Genomic DNA, 22,848 nt, shown 5'->3' with positions numbered 1-22,848 from the left:
GTTCTCTCTTCTCACAGTGGATCAGACACTTGTGAGATCCATGTGTGAGATCAAAGACGGATATCGCGGGATTCACGGGATTCACGCTCGTGCACGGTGTTGCCAATAACCTGGGTGTAATTTAAGTTCTGTTGCTTTTATATGAGAATAAATATGAACAAGACACCCAACGGGCTACTTGTTATTAAATTCCATTCCAAATAGTTTATCCATCATTTTTACTTTAATACAGACATATGTTTATATATTTTTTTAAATAAAATGACATCACATAACCCATATAGGGATCACACTGCCAGAAAGTTTGGGAATATTCGCTCATAATTTATACACAGACAAACATGATATCAGAGTTTTCAAATCAAACATTTTAAAAGAGAACAATACATCATGGTTGTTTAAAACAATGAGCATTAAGCTGTGTCGTCAGCAAGTCGTTTCCCATCATGCTTTTGATCAGCGCAGTCAGTGGAGAGCAACTGCGCTCGACTGCAGAATCCGACACGTCCGCCTTGCGCTCGCGAGAGTTTTTTGACAAACGTCAGCAAGACATCAGAGCAAGGCAGTGACAGTATACATAGACAGTATATAAATGAGTTTACAAGAAGAGATTCAAAATCCACTGTTTAAATCCTTTTTGATCACTGCCGAGCACCGTACGTAAGATGTAGCCTACACTTTTATTACTGAAATGCTGGAACGTATTTACAAGAACAATATTTCATCGCAGCTCCACCTCAGTGAACAAAAATGGGAAAGAGAAGAAACACTCTCAGAAAAAAAGGTACAAAAGCTGTCACTGGGACAGTACCCTTCAAAAGGGTTCTAATATGTACCATTTAGGTACTAATATGTACACTTTTGGTACCAATATGTACCTTTGAGGGACTAAAATGCACTCTTTAAGAACAAAGGTGTACCTTTTGAAAAGGTACCGCCACAGTGACAGCTTTTGTACCTTTTTTTCTGAGAGTGAAGCACGTAAACATTTGAAATGGTTATTATGGCAGCAATATATGACAAAATAAAAAAAATATAGGCTAGGCTATTATAGGCTATTATAGTTTGGATTATTTTTTATAATATCCCATATAAATGCAATTTCAACTATTTCTGAAGTGCTTCTTTTATAAAGAACACCGCTTTCTCACATAGTGCAGTGAAACAGCCCCTGCACGAGAGAATAATTGATAAGCACCTTCCTAAGGTATGGTTCGGGGAACACGCCTAGAAATGGTATACCTTTAGTTAAGTTACACCTAGAGTCTTCGTAGCGCGCTAAGAGACAACGTTTTCGGGGAACACAGCTCTGTTTGCTTTTAATTAAATTACATTTAGTGATTTTGTGGCCTTTAGCATGCAGTATCAGTATATTTTACAGTAACAAACTGAACCTCAAAGAGTTTGGTATATTAACATAATATAAGAATTGGTATAGAAAAATGTTCACTCCGAAATCGCTATATATCAGCAAGTAGCCTAACATATTGAATTAAACATGACATTTTCAAGAACTTAAATTGTAGGCTATACATATAAAACATACTCTGGTAATCTTTGTTTTATTTACAACTTTGAAATATATATATATATATATATATATATATATATATATTTTACAGTGATACAGATACCAAAATGCTATTCCGTAATGACTGTAACATCACTGTTTTTTATGATTATGATTTTTATGATTAAACCATATGCCAATGAGGTAAGAAAAAAAATTCAAGCACAGCTGCAAGTCACAATATCTTAATAGAAAATAAGTTATAATAATAGATATAATCGAATAATAATCGAAAATATATGTTGTTTGAAGGATGTTAAGATATTTTTACTGTAAACAAGACAAAACTGCTGATTAAGAAAGTCATACTCTTTTTTTTACAAAATATTAATATAGCATCGGATGTTCACTTGTAACTGTGTTGTTAGCATACAGAAGAGGTGAACCATCTCACATTTTACTTCTTGCATACACAAAGTTGCATTACTAAAAAAAAACTGCACAACCGTTTATCACCGTAAAAGAACATACACTGTAAAAATTTCTAACCCTCCCAAATCAAAAATTTCAAGTGACCGATAACATCTAAATTTTTCAATTGGCCCAAGTGAAATTCTTGTTGCAATAGTCTGTTAACATTGGCTCAATGAGAAATAATACGTCAGACTAATTGAAAATTTAGATGTTATCGGTCACTTGAAATTTTTGACTTGGGGATGTAATTTTTTTTTACAGTGTAACAATTAAACCTAAAAACCAGGCCATCATATAATAATAATAATAATGATAATAAAAGGTCTTTTAAAAAGTGTTATAGAGCAAATATTATAGTTGTTGTTATACAACTATAGTTGTAGGTCACTTGATGGAGTTTTTCGGTTCCTTGCCACTGTTGCCTTTGGCTTGCTCAGTTGGGGATATTTTGGGGATATTTAATTTAATTTTATCAATCAATAAATTCCTCTTGAAACAAACTTTGTTGTATTATTTTAATTTAATACTGTGAAGCTGCTTTGATACAATCTGTATTGTGAAAAGCGCTATACAAATAAACTTGACTTAACTTGACTTGACTTATGTGTTAAGGTTTTTTTTTTTTTTTTTTTTTTTTTTAGATCCTGAGCACTGGAGACTGTGGGAAAGTTCCACAGAAGCAGCGTCATAAAAGGGAATGGGTTGTACCTGTTAAAAAGATAATGGAAAATGTGGACTACAGCAATGAGCCCTATATCAGCAGGGTAGAAACACCTTACAATACAGCAAATCTCTCCACTCGTTGCACGTACTGCATATTACAATGCCGTTCTCTTACGAGAGGTTCTCTCGTATTGCGTAAGTTAGCTTACGCTACGGGTAAAGTCATCTTTTCTCGAGATATGAAGCCAAAAAATTATCCTAAATTTGTATTCATTGTCAACGCTGTGCAGCAGCTAGCAGACCTAGAGCAGGCTATCTAGCGCGCTCATTGGCTGCACCACGGCAACTGCAGCAGCATACCAGTGAGCCTGGCGTGACGTCATGCCCAATGAGGGCGCACGCGCCCTCACGCGTCACAGCCCGCCAGAATGGGAGTGGCTTAGCGTATAAAAGGAAGGCTCGGAGGCTGATACCCTGATTTTCGTCTCTTCAGCGAAGCTCTCTGCATCGCTGGATCTCTGAGAGAAGCCACCGCCGTCGAAGCAAGTGACAGAGCAAGCAGAGGACAGCGCCTGAGGAAGCCGGACGATTCTTCGCCGCCTTTAGCCATCCGTGCCTGCTACGCTATCCAGCGTCATATCCTTCTACTGCTGTGTGTGTTCGCCGCTGCGACACATACTCTCGCTTCTAAAAGAGAAATTTCCTACGAGGCGTTGTTTCAAATGCCTCGCACCACTCCCCGCTCTCTCTCTCCCTCTGTACGAGCCGCGCAACTGTGCCGTTCACAAGGGATGTCAGAGATGCGGACGATTACGGGGCTCGCTCTCTCCCTCTGTTCGAGTCGCGCAAACTGCGCCGCTCACAAGGGATTGCAGAAGCGTACGGTCACGGGGCTAGTTTTTCTTTACGTTACAAGAAAGCTACCCCGCGCCCGTCTCCCGGCGAAAGGAGAAAAGAGTGTTTCACATCCATTCACACATATTTCTCAGTCCCCTCCTAGGTTCAGGCTACTGGAAATATCAATACTGCAGTAAACGAGCCTGTTACACAGTACACGCACGCCTGCAAAACATGATGACGCTCTCTGGCTACTCGCCCCTCTTCCCGCGCTCTCTCCCTCTGCTCGAGCCGCGCAGACCGTGCCGCTCACAAGGGATCGCAGAAGCGGACGATCACGGGGCTAGTTTTTCTTTACGTTACAAGAAAGCTACCGCCCCCGCGCCCGTTACTCACCGGCGAAAGGAGAAACGAGAGTGTGTGAGTCCCGCCAAAGCTTGACTGACTGCCATGTCTCACATAGTTCTCAGTCCCCTCCCAAGTTCAGGCGACTGGTAATATCAATACTGCAGTAAACGAGCCTGTTTATAGTACATGCACACCTGCAAAACATGATGACGCTCTCTGGCTACTCGCCCCGCTTCCCGCGCTCTCTCCCTTTGCTTGTGCCGCGCAAACTGCGCCGTTCTCAAGGGATGTTAGAGCGGACGGTCACGAGCAATGTTCAGCACCCCGCGTGCCTCACTCACCGGCGAAAGGAGGAGAGAGTATTTGTAGCCCCACTGAGGCCGGGCCAATCTCCATCCTCACACATTTCTCAGTCCCCTCTGAGTTCAGGCGGCTGGAAATATTAATATTGCAGTAAATGAGCCTGTTACAATGCACGCACGCCTGCAAGCTAACGCCGACACGAAACATGACGACGCTCTCTAATATGCTCGCGCTAACCGATAGCTTATGTATTCTCCCCCTGTGTGCTCAGTGGCAGAATCTTAGGCTTTCGCACCAGAGACCCGCGTTCGAGTCCGGCTCTGGCGACAAAAGTGTTTTATGCCGAGCTCGCGGCCAGCTTCTCACATGCAGAAGTGAACCCGCCCCTCGCACCCTCCCGCTCACATGATGGTCAGTTACACAACTCGCTCGCCTGCACACAAACGCCGTTCGCACAGCGACCCAGAGAAATCTGAAAAAGAGTATTAATTCTGGTTATTCGGCTCACGCCGACGGTGTTTTGAGTGTAGGAAATGTGCCCACAGCCCAGTGCTCACCCCTACACACAAGCACGATCTCCCCTGTGTCTCTCACAGAGCTCACTCTCACAAAGCGGGCACGCGCCGCTCGAGTGATAAGCGTAGGAATTGTGCCCACGAGTCAGTGCTCACACCTACCCACTGCCCGCTCTGTCACACAGCTGCCCCGGGGGTTAGATCACATAAAGCTCCCCAACACTGGCCATGTTATGATTGTAAGCCCTGTGCCCGCCCACGAGCGCTCACACTTACTGATAAACACATTAACACCCACGCCGCTCTCGCGTCACGGGTTTCTCACTGCAAAACGTTCTCCGTCCCAAGTGACCGAGTCATTGAGTGCAGTCCAGCCAGTTGAGTGCAGTCCAGCCAGTTATCGCTATCAGCGAGCTCCCGTTCCCCAGCATCGACAGCGCGCGCACCGCGCAAATTCCTCTGCTACGAGTTCCCTATCCCGCGCAGTGCAGCGGCCGGGACCCAGAGGCCATTCGACCCCTAGCTATGCATGCGGAAGCGTGGGAAGCTATCCCGGGCGTGTCAGAATGGGTGCTGAACATTGTGAAACGGGTCTATTCGCTGCAGTTCGCTCGCCGTCCCCCGCGTTTTCGAGCACGGACCGAGACGAGAGTGAATACAGAAGCAGCCCATCTGCTTCATACAGAAATAGCGAAACTATTGTGCAAGGGGGCGATAGAACGAGTGCATCCTTCTCTGACCGAGACGGGCTTTTACAGCCGTTATTTCCTCGTTCCCAAGAAGGACGGAGCTCTCAGACCCATATTGGATCTGAGATATTTGAACAAAGCTCTCATGAGACGGCCGTTCAAAATGCTCACAACCAGACAAATCCTCGCGCAAATCCGCCCGAGGGACTGGTTTATTTCTCTCGATCTGAAAGACGCATACTTTCAGATTCAGATTATACCCCGTCACAGGCCATTCTTGAGATTCGCCTTCGACGGTCAGGTATATCAATACACCGTCCTCCCGTTCGGCCTGTCTTTAGCACCCCGTACGTTCACGAAGTGCATGGACTCGGCCCTCGCTCCCCTGAGAACACAGGGCATGCGAATTCTGAACTATTTGGACGACTGGTTGATTCTAGCGCAGTCAGAGGAAGATCTCATATCCCACAGACTAGCGCTTCTCAGCCATCTGAAAAGCTTGGGTCTCTCGGTCAACTGGACCAAGAGCTCATTAATACCCAGTCAGTCAATCTCTTTTTTGGGAATAGAGCTGGACTCGGTGGCTATGACGGCCAGACTGTCGACACAGCGCGCGTGCCGTATTCGACATCTCGCCGCGTCTTTTCAGAAAGGCAGGTGTTTCCCCCTGAATTTCAGATGATGTTGGGCCACATGGCTTCAGCTGCAGCGGTGCTTCAGCTGGGCTTACCGCGCATGCGCCCGCTTCAGCGCTGGCTGAGAGCGAGAGCGCCCCGCAGAGCGTGGATTGCCGGCGGCTCGCGTCTCAGCCCTGCAGCCCTGGCTGGCGGCCGAATGGTACCAACGGGGAGTTACAATGGGAGTTATCTCGCACCGGAAAACGATCTCGACAGACGCCTCCAACCTAGGTTGGGGAGCGCTTCTCGAGGGCCGACCTGTCTATGGCCTCTGTTCAGACCGGGAGAAATGCCTTCACATAAACTGTCTGGAGATGCTAGCGGTCGAGAATGCACTGAAACATTTTCTCCCATACCTGCGAGGACACCATGTACTAGTTCGCACAGACAACATGTCAGTGGTGCCCTACGTGAACCGTCAGGGCGGGATCAGATCCAAAATCCTCTGCGCACTGGCGGAACGCCTCCTCGTTTGGGCTCAGGGCTCACTGCGCTCGCTGAGAGCCGCGCATGTGCCCGGTCACCTGAACGTCGGCCCAGACAGACTGTCCAGAGACAACGTTCCCCCCGGGGAATGGTCTCTGCACCACCAGACAGTCCAGCTTCTATGGCGCCTGTTCGGCAGAGCGAAAGTCGACCTCTTTGCGTCAGACGACAACGCCCACTGCCCGATATTCTTCTCGAAGAGCGAGGACGCGCTGGCCCCGAGCCTGGCCCAGCCTCCCGCTGTACGCTTTTCCCCCGATCTCGCTGTTACCCCAGGTGATCGGGAGGATCAGAGAAACGCGCCACTCAGTGCTCCTCATAGCCCCACACTGGGAGAACCAGACATGGTTCCCGGAATTAATGCAGCTGGCAGACTCAGCCCCATGGCCGATCCCGGTGAGGAGAGACCTCTCTCAAGCCTGCGGTTCGATCTGGCATCCCCATCCAGAGCGCTGGTCTCTGCATGCGTGGAGAATCAACGGATACTCGTTGATTTGCCAAAAGGGGTCGTGAACACGATCACGCAGTCTAGAGCCCCCTCTACGAGACGGCTCTACGCGTCAAAATGGTCTGTGTTTAACAAGTGGTGCACGGGGAAAAATTTAAACCCACAAGCGTGTGGGATTTCGTGGGTTTTGTGCTTCCTTGAGGAGCTGCTGGACGCGGGCAGGTCCCCCTCCACGCTCAAAGTCTATGTTGCGGCTATTGCAGCGTTCGCCGACTCGGCGCACGGCCGCGCATTAGGAAGGAATGAATTCATCATCCGCTTCCTTAAGGGAGCCAGGAGGATGAATCCCCCGCGGCCCCCCTCGGTTCCGATCTGGGATTTGTCTTGGTCCTAGAGGCCCTGAAAGCTTATCCCTTCGAACCTTTGGACACTGTGGATCTGAAATACCTCACGTTCAAAACCGTTTTCTGATAGCTCTGTCTTCAGTTAAATGCGTGGGTGACTTACACGCGTTATCAGTTAACGCGGCGTGTCTTGAGTTCGGACCTAATGACTCAATAGTCATTCTCAAACCGAGACATGGTTACGTCCCCAAGGTGATGGGCACTCCTTTCAGAGCGCAGGTCATTTCCCTCTCAGCCCTACCGGCATCCGGCAGCGAGGTTGATAGTAACCTCCTCTGCCCTGTCAGGGCTCTGAGGAATTACGTCACGCGCTCCGCCGCCTTCAGGCACTCGGAGCAGCTTTTCGTTTCGTTTGGAGGGCGCACCAAGGGTCTCGCCGCCTCGAAACACAGTCTGTCCAGATGGATAGTGGACGCTATTGCGGCAGCTTATGCGTCCAGAAACCTGCAGTGCCCCTTGGGCATCCGGGCTCATTCAACCAGAGGCATTGCCTCATCGTGGGCTTGGTCCAGCGGGATTTCCATTCATGACATTTGTACAGCGGCAGGCTGGGCCTCCCCCTCTACATTTGCTAGGTTTTATAACCTGGAAGTCCCCGCCCTGCAGGCTAAACTTCTATCAGTCTGAGTCGTGTGTATGCCCTGCCCACACTCTTGTGCGCGGGCTACTTACTCGATTTAGCTCTCCTGGTTGAGCTGCACTAGAAAGGGTTATGTCAGTAGAGACCGGCCGAGCCGCTCTACACCCCCCAATGTGTGCTTATGAACATGTGCTGGCCCACTAATAAACTGCCGGCCACCTGTTTCCCACTTATCAGTGTTCCCCGGGTTTCCCCTGGGACTCATGTAGTGGATGCTGGGCGCACACGGCGTTGACAAGGGGTTCCCGTAGCGTAAGCTAACTTACGCATATACGAGAGAACCTCTCGTAAGAGAACGTAATCGGTTACTAACGTAACCTCGGTTCTCTCTAGAAGAGGGAACGAGTATTGCGTAACCCGCCGTGCTCGCGCCACGAGCTCATTTCGCTTCAGTCGATGAAAACCAGGGTATCAGCCTCCGAGCCTTCCTTTTATACGCTAAGCCACTCCAATTCTGGCGGGCTGTGACTCGTGAGGGCGCGTGCACCCTCATTGGGCGTGACGTCACGCCAGGCTCACTGGTAGGCTGCTGCAGTTGCCACGGAGCAGCCAATGAGCGTGCTAGATAGCCTGCTCTAGGTCTGCTAGCTGCTGCACTGCGTTGACAATGAATAAAAATTAAGGATAATTTTTTGGCTTCATATCTCGAGAAAAGATTACTTTACCCGTAGCGTAAGCTAACTTACGCAATACTCGTTCCCTCTTCTAGAGAGAACCGAGGTTACGTTAGTAACCGATTACGGCTTCGATAATAATATTCAGTTATTCAAGTTATAATCAAGTTATTCAGTATTCTTACTCAGTAAATCAATTTCTTTATTAAAAGATAAAACTGTCATACAGCCAGAAAGTGTTGTCAGCACTTTCCACGAAACGGGTATACCTTTAATACAATACCTCTATACCTTTTATCAATTATACGTCCTTGCTGAATAAAAGCATAAACTTCTTTCAAAAATATATTACTGATCCCAGACTTTTGAATAGTAGTGTACTCTGGGGTTTGTTTCCCCAAAAAGGATTCTATAACCATTCACATGAAACATAATCTACTGTTTACATTAATACATTGCAAAGATGAACATTTTGCAACAGATTCAAAAATAGTCAGACATTGAGTCAGTAATTGGTATTATCAATACAGAAGAAAGACTAGTATTGTTACCTTTTTTTAGTATCAACTTTCTTTAAAAGTACTGGTACTTTTAACATTGCTAGTTAGTTAGCTCTTGTTAGTTAATTGCATGCTAACTCGTACACGCTAGCATTGAAAAGTTCTAAAGCAGATTATACTCTCAGCCCTTTGCCTGAAGAAAGAATTTTATGTCCATTTTCCCTGCAGGCTGTTGATTATGAGGATGTCAAAGACCTGAACCTTGGCATCGGTGTAGTCAACAAAGCTCCGTTCCACCCCTCTGTATCTGGAGCACAATCAGGAATGAATGTCAACTTTGGGGGCAGTGGTGCAGGTGCAGGAGGAGGAGGAGGAGGAGGAGGAGGAAGAGGAGGTGGAGGTGGTGGCAGAGGCAGCAGTGGTGGTGGCAGTGGATGTGGAGGTAGCAGTTCATGGTCATCGTCATCGTCAGGCGGTAACCTCCACAACGTGAAGATAAATGTGAAAAACCAGCCGGAAGGACCCAAGTTTCTGCCCCGAACAAAAGCCATCCCCATCTCAGAAGGCAAGACTTTTGACAGCAAAGAGATCATCGCACGTTACCCGGCTATTGATACAGACACAGGAAAGGAAGCTACCAACGTAAAGTACGTTTACATCAAAACAGTTTTATCAAAAATGAAGAGAAATCAGCATTTAAATCAATGATAAATGAGCCTGAACTATGTTCGCTTTTCCAATAGGTATATTAAAGCATCTGACCCAGATAACTGGCTGAGCATTGATGAGACTACAGGGGCCATTCGAATGAACAAGGCTCCTGACCGCGAGTCCAAGTATCTAGTAAACGGCACCTACTACGGCACCATTTACTGCGTAACTCAAGGCAAGTTCCAGGGAAAAGAGAAAACTTTTTAATCTTTGTTGTTTTATAAGGATGTGGATTTGGATTTTAGTATTTAGCCTATTAAATAAAAAGTATTTTTGAACTGTTGCCAGATGTTGCAAAAATATATGATAGTATACTTCAATAACTTATTGACAAATCACACTTCCAGTGTGGCATATTCTTGTTTAATATGACCACATGATATTGCAGATACATAACATGTCCTGAAGATGGCGGCATCTTCACATTTATCAGCAATAGTTACTGAGTCAGTGATGTTTGGAAGTACTGTAACAATCTGCAAGTTATATTGTAAAATACCAATTAACATTACTTTATATTTCATTTAATATAGAAATTTATATTCTCTTAATTTTTTGCTATATTTCTTTTTCTTTTTAAATGTTTTGTCCTTTTTTAAAACAGACAACAGTTGTTTTTTCTCAACAACAGTTACTTATATTTGTTTATTATTATTTATCTTATTTTTATAATGTCTATATAAAATATGAATATAATTTTTTTTTTTTTTTTTTTTTTTTTTTTTTTGTCTCTCATAGACTTGCCTTCTAAGACGGCAACGGGTACCATTGCCATCCAGGAAGAGGATTTTAATGACCACTGCCCCACTTTGACAAGCAAAGTCCAGACACTTTGTACTGAAAAGGACGCGGTCTTAGTCACTGCAGAGGATCAGGATGCACCACCCAATGGAGCTCCATTCACCTTCAATGTTGTCCCAGAAGGAACTAAGGGGAAATGGTCAATCGAGCATTTAAATGGTACACACCATCTATCTATCTATCTATCTATCTATCTATCTATCTATCTATCTATCTATCTATCTATCTATCCATCTAGTGTCACTGTGGGGTCTTTGTCTAAATGTTTTATAGGTATTTAACTATTTCTAACAAATAGTCTACACTGTTTTAGGTATTTTGTGTTGTAAGAAGTCAAACATATTAAGTACTTGTCAGAGGTCTATTAATTGGGATGTTATTACTGACTCTGTGTTTGAGATCTGCTGTTCTTCTCCTCATCAGATACCACTTCCATCTTCAGGACCCATGAAAAACTGTGGCCGGGAGAACATGAGCTGATGGTGGATGTTAAGGACCAGCAGGGGTTGGGATGTCCAGAACCTCAGAAAATAGTGGTGGAAGTGTGTACCTGTACAACCCAGGGGGGTTGTGACCGAACTGGAACGGGAATGCTTAAGAAGGGGTCAAAGTTTGGAGCTTCTGGAATTGGCGTGCTCTTCCTTGGTTTGCTTTCATTATTGCGTAAGTAACCAAGTTCACAGAGAGATTATGATTTATAGTTATTATGGTGCTGAAATAAATGCTGTATTTCTCCTCTGTTACAGTCATCCCACTCCTGATGCTGCTCTGTAAGTGTGGAGCTGCTGGGATGGCAGGAGGTTTTACAGACATGCCCTATGACACTAAAGAGCATCTCATCTCTTACCATACTGAGGGCCAGGGAGAGGACAGGGTAAGAAATTTGAACATCTTATTGAATTACATAACAGGTGTGATATGTTATCAGGATTGAGATGTTATTTTTATCATAAAGCTAAATAAATCAAACCATTTTGTCTCTGACAGGATGTTCCGGTACCTGACAATATTGATGGTCCGATGATTGGATTTGAATCCAAAGGTGTGGGTGGTATGCAGATTTCAGGTGGTCGAGGAACAGCAGTAGGCTACCTGGATTCCAATTCTATATCTGGTGGTCGTGGCTACAGTGGCTACAATGGTATGGGTATGGGTATGGGTATGGGCTACATGGACTCGATTAGGAGAAATGAGACCCTTGAAATGAGTAGAGAAGTGGCTGGAGATTTTGACGATATGGCCGTGTCAGAAAGGTTCCTGAATGAATACTATTCACAGGTAATATATACCTACTGGATAATGTGTATATAAACAATTAATCTACCTGTTTTTCTATCTATCTATCTATCTATCTATCTATCTATCTATCTATCTATCTATCTATCTATCTATCTATCTATCTGTCTCTCTGTCTGTCTGTCTAATCTATCTATGTGGATCACATATATGTATTGCTCTATGTGTGTTATAGAAAAGCCGAGGATTGGAGGATGGATTTGCTAAGAATGAACCCATGGTGTATGGTTATGAGGGGAACGGCTCCCCTGTTGGCTCTGTCGGCTGCTGCAGCATACTCGAAGATAACAATGACCTAGAGTTTCTGAATGACCTGGGGCCAAAGTTCACCACACTCGCTGAAATATGCGGAGGTAGAAAGACTGAGGTCCCCGCTCCTCTTCCTCCCGCTCCAAAACCCGTCGTGGACCGTACCGAGGTGGCATCTACAACAACCAATGTTATAAATACAGGGAATATAGCCACTAACAGAGATCTATCTACAAATTCAATGAGTATAACTTCCAACATGGCTGCGACACCATCTCGTCTTGTGGAGAACGTGCTTGTCACAGACAACCGGCCCACAGTGATTACGAGTGTCCAGCCGGCTCCAACTTACGTGGTGCAACCGCAGCAAATGTACTACATGGTCGAGCCACAGCCCAGCACTGTACTGCTCACTGAAAGGCCCACCATGGGAGTCGGACAGAACATGTACGTGCTGAACAGCGGACCAGTAGCCGAGGGGGTTGTAGTCCAGGGCACCAACATGGCGGTGAATACCCTGAATCGTGGTGAGAGAATGGTGCTTTTGGACAGGGGTGGTTCTGCTCAGGCTCTCAACACCGGAATGCTGCACACAAGTAATCTGTCTGGATCACAAATGTTTTTGGTGGATGGGGGAGCCTCAAGCGGTCAAGTCCTTCAGGGGACACTTGCTGGATCTCAGGGCCTGATGGTCGTGGAAGGACAAGGGGGCCAGGTGATTCAGGGGTCCCTCAAAAAAGGTGTTTCCACTCATGGTGGATCTCAAAATGTCTATTATATGGAGAATAAAGGGGGATCAGGTATGGTCCAGGGGGGTCTTCAAAGGGGCATGGTGTCCACCACAGAGTCCATTATTGGTAACGTTGGAATCGGTGGGTCATCTGTCCAGATTAACCAAAATCCATCGTCGCATAAAGTTGTTGTCCAGGAGAGAAAGGTTATGACAACACAAAGTATCAAGTAACAATGCAACACTCATACAGTACGTGTACAGTTGTGAGAGTGTTAGAGGGTTTAGAAAGCCGTAAAAAGTTTTGAAAAGCAATTTTTTGCTTTTATGCATGCAAATCATTAGAGTATCATGTTGTCAACATGTTTGGTCATGGAGAATAGGCTAATTAATGCTTGAAAAACTGGTTTTAATGCCCTTGAGTTTACTTCTTTGTATTTGTTGTGCATTATACATGAATTCCCCCCCCCTTCTTTTGTTGCATATTTGTGACATGTTACTGCATGTATGCATTCAGTGTGTGTGTTCTGTAAAGACTATTACTCGCCAATACTATGCAGTTCTGGTTACCCTGAGGCCATTCCAGTGCAATTTATGCAAATCAGCTCAAAGCTATTTTAGTAATGAGCAGATGTACAGGAACCACCTATTAAATGCAGAAATCAGCCAAGCCAGAAGGGCAGATTTTTTTTTAGTATCCTGAAATGTACAGAGCAGTAAAAGACAATTAATAAATCACTTTTGGCATCAGGTGAACTACATTGTATGTTTTGGGAAGGTGTCTATAGGATAGATCAGAGTTTGTTTGCATTTTTACAATATTGTTCATTCCTCTTTTAATCACTTCTAAACAGAAGCTTGTGGTTTTCATTTGCAGTGCATTTAAATACAAAGACCAAACACACATTCCAAGCAATAATGCATATGTGTATGAAATGAATGTTATGTAAAAGAGTCATATATTTGTAAAAAACAAAAAAAAAAAAAACATTTTTTCAAAACATTTGTATTTAGCTATACAATAACTGAAGCACATTTCCTTTGAGCAATAGTAGGAATTTAATGCTAAAAAAGAAATATATATATATATATATATATATATATATATATATATATATATATATATATATATATATATACTACAGTTGCGGTGCTGGGCTTTTTCTATGACAGCTCTGGTTTGGTACCCAAAAATGGGAAGTGGGTTACAACTTTCCCAGAAATGGACTCATAGCTACATAGTGGGAAAATATGGAAGTGGTTTCGGCAGTGAAACATTTTTCAGGGGTCAATAAAATATATTGTAAAGCAGCATAAGGCTGTTTAGAACTTTTTTTTAAATGGTCATTTTTATAAATGTTTGATATGTTTGACTGTAAAAGACTACCAAAATACAATAAACCGTCATTTTTATGTCATCCAGTGTAATGTTGTATCTGTCCGTGGGCAAATGTCAAACAAAACATTCCTGTAGCAAAACTGAACTGTACAAGTTTGGTCTCAGAGAATTCAATTGGCCAGTTTTGTTTCAATTGGCGAGAACAACATATGGACACAGAGACAACTTGAAATATCCACCTTTTTCCGAACAATCGTTTTAAAATACGGGTGCTGGTTTTGGGAACTGCCACTCAAAAGAACTGAAACAAATCATATCAAATAATAAGGCTATGCTACAAATATTCCTTTTTTGTCAAGTTTGACTGAATGAGAAAAAAAAAAGAAAAAAAAGTCATCCATCAGAAAAATAATGAATCACATTGTATTTTAATGTGACGTTGATATCAAAGAATATCTGAGGCAAGTCCACTGCGCTCTGTTCAGATTCAGAATATTTTCTTTTTTCTTTGTATTCCACTGTAACAATATTAAAAACATAACAGATACTACTTTCTTGTGGTCATATTTTCCAAGCCATTGGACGACTTTCTTATACCATTAATATGTTTTTAAGCAACTGAAAAAAGCACAAATGTCAGGGCATGTCAAAACTTCTTCAGGGCCCTAAAATACCTTTAGGGCCCAGAGGGTTAATGAACCAAATCTGGATTCGTTTTTTACACAGGCACTTTAACGTAATTCTATCCTCTTTTTTCACAGCCCAATATTTTTTTAAATGACAGAAAGCCCTTTGAAATATCTATCAACATGACAGTTACATTTTCAACAGAACATTTATGGTCAACACAACTAGTATAGGCACACTTGTAGTACTGGTGGACATTTTAAAAGGTCACTCTAGTGGTCCTCATTTGGGAGTCACTTCGACCTGACCTGACCGGACACCTGAAAATGAAACTTTTCCCTAGTGAATTCCCTAGTAGTTTTAAGACAAAATTACTTAGGCTACTTTTAAGTAGTGGATTTGAATGTATATTTTAGAAATTCTCAAATACTACTTTTTGTCAAGGCTTACATATATTTTTTGACATTTTGATTTGAAGTGCACACGTTTTTGCATTACTACAGTCAAACCTGAATACAGAGAAAGCATTTTGTTACACGTAACATTAAAATTCAATAAAAATGTAACAAAAATGAATGCTTTATAACACCTTAATCCATCTGGACCTGATCTACACTGTTAGACTTTTCAAGGGTTTTTTACAGTAACTTACTGGCAACACTGTTGCCAGTAAGTTACTGTAATTAAGAGTTACAGTACCAAACCGTATTTCAGTTTTGTGTAATACAGTGCATTACTGTAAAAACGAAGCTAATCAGTACAGTGCATTACTGTAAAAACTAAGCTAATCAGTACACTACTGTAATTATTTTTATTTGTACTAAATAAAAATTAGATTTGATAATTTTGATATATGATTAATTTTATTTTTATCCTACATAAGTACTACTTTCATACAAACCAATTAGACAAAGTTATCACAAAATACCATTTTTTTATTTAAAACATTTCATATATATCACAAAATAAACATGCCAATGCTGGAAATGATGTGTGAAATTTTTACACATTAATGGGTAAGTTTAGAGACAACATTTTTTGTGTTAATTTTAACTCATTCATTGTGTTAATGATTTTAACAAAGTAAATATGTCAGAGAGGTTAGCACAAAGATGTGTAAACGTGTTAAATTAACACATTATGTGCTGTCCTTCACTGCAAACATTTTTGAAAACATACATAAAATCATAAACAAAACATTAGCATTTGACTAAATGAATGTAGAGTCATTGGTTGTTTAGCTTATACAAGTATTATAATGAAATATCAACCATTACATTCATAAAACTGCAGAATATAAATACATTAAGCATTCAAAAAGGAAATGTCCAAAACAGGACAAAACAGTTCTTTTCACAATACAAGACACATAACCCCACCTTAAAAATAATTTCACTTATTTCCAAAAATGTGTTGGATTCATGTACACTGGTGGCCAAAAGAAGTATTTAAGTGGCGTAATGTTTTTGAAAGAAGTCTCTTTGATGCTCAAGAAACATTTATTATTATTATCAATGTCTGACTGTCTACTCCATCTTTTCTACAGCATAGGAGTAAAAGTCATCATCAAAATAATCTTTAAAAAGCCAACACAATGTTTTTGTCCACCTTTGTGAATAAATGAACTTCTCCAAAGATTGGTTCCTGTTCAGAACTTGATTGACAACATCAGAGTGTTCCCTGGTCTGCATGCGTGCCCACAAACACAAATGTACTCAGTCCTTCAGAGGAGATCCCGGTTCCAAAACTATATGAGAGAGAGAGAGAGAGAGAGAGAGAGAGAGAGAGAGAGAGAGAGAGAATATTAGTGTCACATTATTTTTAACCTCCTTTTTTGTTAATTTTTATTATTATTTTCACAAAAACTTAATATATATTTGTAAACAGCTTTTGTCAATAAATAGCATACAAAAGAACTAAATTAAATTATGCCAGATTAAATTTTAATACTTACAAATCCTAAATTCTGTCCAAAAATGCTGAGATGCATAGAAAGAAGTTGAACGACTGAAATAGATGATTTTAGCCCATTTCAGCTTGTCTGCAGTGAAGGAGTACCTGTTTGAGACAAATACACAGTAAGATACATGCAAGAAATCACTGTGTGATGATCGTTCTCCTTCCTACAGTAGTTAACCCACCTGTGCGCTGATATTAGGACCTTCCTAGTCAGGTGGAACTGCAATGGTAGAGTCGCTGGCTAATAAAATATAAAAATAATGCAAAAATATAAACTTAAGTTGTTTAGAATGCTAGATTTGGTCTGAATGAATTAGTGAGAGTTTTACTGCAGTGCTTACCTGGATACATTTAATCTGGTGAGACTGAACAAAGACAATGGTCCATCTTCTGATTGGTTCATTTGCTGTGTAATAAAGTTAGACATAATGCAAAGGTCACTTATTTGATATAAAGTTAGCCAATTTTATAGAGATTTTATAAGATATTGTTAGCTACCTCTGCACCAGTGGCTCAAAAGCAATTTTCACATAGTGTATGCTAATCATTTCAGCAAACTTATCTCAAAATATATCACAAATGGGCTGGCCTACCTCTGGAATCTTGCTAAGTCACTGGCGCGAATTGGCGCTTTGTTGCAGTTGCCTTTAAACACAAAAATGGAAGTAAATATTAAATTCCATAAAAAAAAAAAAAAAACTATAATATGGTATAGTTTGCAAACTAATGCTAAAACTATAAAGGTTCTCATCAGTAGGCCAACATTAAGATATAAACAGAATTTCACATTAGTTTATTCACATTTATTGTTAATGTAAACGCGTTGCTCGTTGGCATTTTAACTCGACAATTCAATAATCTAACAAAGTGTGTAAAATGAAACGTTAGCTCAGTTTACCATGGTAAAGTTCGTTACCACCCTGTTGACGACGAGTAACGTTAGGCTAACGTTAACGTTATAACATACGTTAAACTGGGCACAATCCTGTCAACATACACAGAATGTTTTTTTTTTTTTTTTTTTTTTTACCTTGCTTGCTGATCTCTCTCTCGGTGAAGTGAATTCCGTCTCTTCCCCGGGCCAGACACGAACGTCGCGATCCAACAAAAGACAGACCCCATTACCTACACTGGATGTCTGTCTGACGCGACACGACAAATCACAGACAGTGTAGTGATGCGCCGCGGCCGTTATATTTCTATGGCAAGCCGTTTTAACATTTAATCATTTAAACCGACTAGTCTCTATTTTCATGCTACTAGTACTTATTTTTTAGATACTAGTATCTATTCCATTAAGTACTAGTACTTATTCATTAGCTACTAGTGTTTATTCTTTAGGTACTAGTGCCTATTCTTTAGAGTGCTTATTCTTTAGGTACTAGTACTTATTCAATAGATACTAGTACTTATTCAGTACTTATTCATTAGATACTAGTACTTATTCATTAGATACTAGTACTTATTCATTAGATACTAGTACTTATTCATTAGATACTAGTTCTTATTTATTAGATACTAGTACTTATTCATTAGATACTAGTACTTATTCAATAGATACTAGTACTTATTCATTAGATACTAGTACTTATTCATTAGATACTAGTACTTACTTATTCATTAGATACTAGTACTTATTCATTAGATACTAGTACTTATTCTTTAGATACTAGTACTTATTCAATAGATACTAGTACTTATTCATTAGATACTAGTACTTATTCTTTAGATACTAGTACTTATTCAATAGATACTAGTACTTATTCATTAGATACTAGTTCTTATTTATTAGATACTAGTACTTATTCATTAGATACTAGTACCTATTCATTAGATACTAGTACCTATTCATTAGATACTAGTTCTTATTTATTAGATACTAATACTTATTCATTAGTTACTAGTACTTATTATTAGATACTAGTACTTATTCATTAGATACTAGTACCTATTAAATAGATACTAGTACTTATTCCAATAGTGACTAGTAACTATTCTTTTGTTACTAGTAACAAATAATTTTTTTTGCCATTGACTTCTATGGGGATCTGTCATTCAGATATCAACTATTCAGTTCTGACTAGTATGTATTCCAATTGTGACTAGTACATATATATTAGATACTAGTAGTTATTTATTAGATACTAGTACTTATTCATTAGATACTAGTACTTATTCAATAGATACTAGTACTTATTCATTAGATACTAGTACTTATTCATTAGATACTAGTACTTATTCATTAGATACTAGTACTTATTCTTTAGATACTAGTACTTATTCAATAGATACTAGTACTTATTCATTAGATACTAGTTCTTATTTATTAGATACTAGTACTTATTCATTAGATACTAGTACTTATTCAATAGATACTAGTACTTATTCATTAGATACTAGTACTTATTCATTAGATACTAGCACTTATTCAATAGATACTAGTACTTATTCAATAGATACTAGTACTTATTCATTAGATACTAGTACTTATTCATTAGATACTAGTACTTATTCATTAGATACTAGTACTTATTCAGTAGATACTAGTACTTATTTAATAGATACTAGTACTTATTCATTAGATACTAGTACTTATTCATTAGATACTAGTACCTATTAATTAGATACTAGTACTTATAAATTACATACTAGTACCTATTCAATAGATACTAGTACCTATTTATTAGATACTAGTATTTATTCCGAATGTTACTAGTAAGATTTTTTATTTTACTAGTAACAACTGCTTTTTTACTCGTCTTATGTTATGACTAGTCAGAAATGCCACTGGATAGTTCAATTAAAAATCTTACTAGTAAAATAAAAAATCTTACTAGTAACATTTGGAATAAATACTAGTATCTAATAAATAGTTACTCGTATCTATTGAATAAGTACTAGTAGCTAATTTATAAGTACTAGTATCTAATTAATAGGTACTAGTATCTAATGAATAAGTACTAGTATCTAATGAATAAGTACTAGTATCTATTGAATAAGTACTAGTATCTAATGAATAAGTACTAGTATCTATTTAATAGGTACTAGTATCTAATGACTTAGTACTAGTGTTTATTGAATACATACTAGTATCTAGTAATAGTTACTAGTATCTAAAAAATAAGTACTAGTACCTAATAAATAACTACTAGTATCTAATATATATGTACTAGTCACAATTGGAATACATACTAGTCAGAACTGAATAGTTGATATCTGAATGACAGATGCCCATAGAAGTCAATGGCAAAATTTTTTATTTGTTACTAGTAACAAAAGAATACTTACTAGTCACTATTGGAATAAGTACTAGTATCTATTTAATAGGTACTAGTATCTATTTAATAGGTACTAGTATCTAATGAATAAGTACTAGTATCTAATAATAAGTACTAGTAACTAATGAATAAGTACTAGTATCTAATAAATAAGAACTAGTATCTAATGAATAAGTACTAGTATCTAATGAATAAGTACTAGTATCTATTTAATAGGTACTAGTATCTAATGAATAAGTACTAGTATCTAATGAATAAGTACTAGTATCTATTGAATAAGTACTAGTACCTAAAGAATAAGCACTAGTATCTAAAGAATAAGCACTAGTACCTAAAGAATAAACACTAGTAGCTAATGAATAAGTACTAGTACTTAATGGAATAGATACTAGTATCTAAATAATAAGTACTAGTAGCATGAAAATAGAGACTAGTCGGTTTAAATGATTAAATGTTAAAACGGCTTGCCATAATATTTCAGACGTAGTCCGATACGAGTCCAAGCGCTCGCACTAGTTCTTACAAGGGATAAACAGGTTTGCATTTAAAGGTCCGGTCGCTTCAATGTGTCCAATATAGACAGCCTCTGGCTATTATAGCGTTGTAGACACGTGGTGTAAGGCAAAAATTAGGAAATAAAAAGCACGGTGGAATGGTGCCAGCCAGAGAGGCAGTTACGTCATATACAGTAGTATACAGCAAATTTAAAAAATACAGTAAGTCTCTGTATGTGGTGTTAGACGTCACAGAAAATTCCCATGATGCAATTGGAATCACAGTTATTTACTGTAAAGAGAAATAGCAGTATAATACTGGGGGATTTAAAGTAAATAACTGTAGAAATTACAGAAAAGTCTAACAGTGTAATCTGAACCTCTCATTTCAGTCTTCTGACTCATTTTTGCTGTATGGTAGTAGCCCTACCAGTTCTTGTGTGTGCGTGCGCGTGCGCGTGCGCGTGCGCGTGTGTGTGTGTGTGTGTTGTTGGGTGTGTCTGTTTTGCACTCTTGATGTTTTAGAATGTAAAGGAGTCATTCTATAATTAGGGGTACATGTCAGGTCCATGGACTCTATTATCATTTTTTTTTTAAATCATGAACATTTCACTTCAATCAATGATCACTTTTATATCAAGGGACATTTCTAATTCATTTAATACAAAAATCCAACAGATACCCATCTTTTATCTTGCAAAAATAGCATATTCTATACTGGAAGTTGCTGTTTTTGTGCTGTCCGATTTGGTAAATATGAGGTTTTGCTCTTCAGATTAGCTCTAGAATGCATGTTTCTGTATATATTTCTTATAAATATTGTCCAAAATAATCATTAACTTGTGAGAAAGGTGTTTAAAAAAATATTTTGCTTATGCATCTACATTAAATCACCCATTTTGTGTATGTCAGAGAAATCAGTGTCAACTGTGTTACTCCCTATAAAACCCCCTATAAATCAGCAATGATTTGTTCCAAAGTCACATGTCCAACATCACTGTGATGCAATTCCTTTTTTGGAGGGAAATGTGAAGACAGTGTGGTAAGTCATAACTTCTCCTCTTCAATATATTATCTATATTATTGTCTGCGCATAGAATAGATTCATTGACCGTCAACTGTGTTATCAACATGTTCTGGTGAACTTGCGTCACATGTTATATTTATAAATGTGTAGAGAAAGAATATAAAAACATAAGTTAATCAAGGTCATCTACTAACTAGTCCAAGGCCAGCATTTTGCACAAGGCCCTAAAATGGCCGAAATGTCAACCGTGTTACCCGTCAACTGTGTTACCTATCAACTGACAATGTTGACAATTCAGTTTAAATTTATGCTCACACTACATTATATGGAAATTACATTTACATTACACAAAATTACAAATTGCCTAAAACCATGATTTGCATTACAATGGATAAACTTAACTGATCTCATCACGGCCACACTTTCTATGAACTCAGTATCCATAACATAATATATTCACATTTGTCAAGGGTTATAAACCATTCAGAATTACTCATGATTGACTTAAACCTACATTTGTTGAATAAAAAGAAAGTTATCATCTTAAAGGAAGTTTTCTCTTTTCCTTCTAATGTGTCCTGTCAACGGTGTTACTTCTGTCAACTGTGTTACTTTCTCTGTCAACTGTGTTAAGTGTGGTTTTTATGTCATAAATATTTTAAATGTGAACTAAACCGTCAGAAAACTAGATAGGGATATCTCTGGAAATGGAAATCTTGGGTAAGGATGTTGAATAATACTAAATTCAGCATACTGTGAATTTATGTTGAAGAAAAGTTTCATCCTTCATGACATCATCCCACAACGACCATTATGAAGCCCCCAATTCATATTTACAAATCAGTTAGACAGATAACCTCAAAAACTCTAGTGAATAGACTAAAAAACTTTCAAACAAATGTGTTATCAAACATGTGTTACTTCATTCATGTTTCATTTGACACAGCATTTGTCCGTAACACAGTTGACAAAATAATGAATCAAATGTTAATTTTCATTAACATATTTAAAAAAAATCATTAGAGCTTAAGCTTGCCAAATAACTAATTTATCACATTAAGGGCATATATTATTTAACCACCTAGTTTATTGCTCAAAAAAGAATACTGATTTCCTGACTTTTTGGCTGACATGAAATGTACCCCTAAATATAGAATGACCCAAAGCCCTTCCTTGCTGTCCACTCTTTTACTGCATTGTGGTTGAATTTTTGCCAACTAATGACGGGA

General features: G+C 39.6%; 1 protein-coding gene across 1 annotated transcript in view; it reads left to right on the top strand.

Moving 5' to 3' along the window:
• Positions 1 to 13,898, top strand: part of dsg2.1 (desmoglein 2, tandem duplicate 1) — a 37,402-nt gene extending 23,504 nt beyond the window's left edge. Inside the window, exons 16-23 of the mRNA XM_082147770.1 lie at positions 2,626 to 2,748; positions 9,337 to 9,755; positions 9,852 to 9,994; positions 10,558 to 10,779; positions 11,044 to 11,283; positions 11,367 to 11,494; positions 11,608 to 11,898; positions 12,092 to 13,898. Of these exons, the coding sequence (XP_082003896.1) occupies positions 2,626 to 2,748; positions 9,337 to 9,755; positions 9,852 to 9,994; positions 10,558 to 10,779; positions 11,044 to 11,283; positions 11,367 to 11,494; positions 11,608 to 11,898; positions 12,092 to 13,129 (2,604 nt within the window). The 3' untranslated portion in view covers positions 13,130 to 13,898. The remainder of the gene's footprint in view (positions 1 to 2,625; positions 2,749 to 9,336; positions 9,756 to 9,851; positions 9,995 to 10,557; positions 10,780 to 11,043; positions 11,284 to 11,366; positions 11,495 to 11,607; positions 11,899 to 12,091) is intronic.
• Positions 13,899 to 22,848: the final 8,950 nt, after the last annotated feature.

The sequence above is a fragment of the Leuciscus leuciscus genome, assembly GCF_965113295.1.
Source record: "Leuciscus leuciscus genome assembly, chromosome: 19".
NCBI lineage: Eukaryota > Metazoa > Chordata > Actinopteri > Cypriniformes > Leuciscidae > Leuciscus > Leuciscus leuciscus.
The sequence above is the reverse complement of the archived record's forward strand: the minus strand, read 5'-3'. Positions and strand labels throughout refer to the sequence as shown.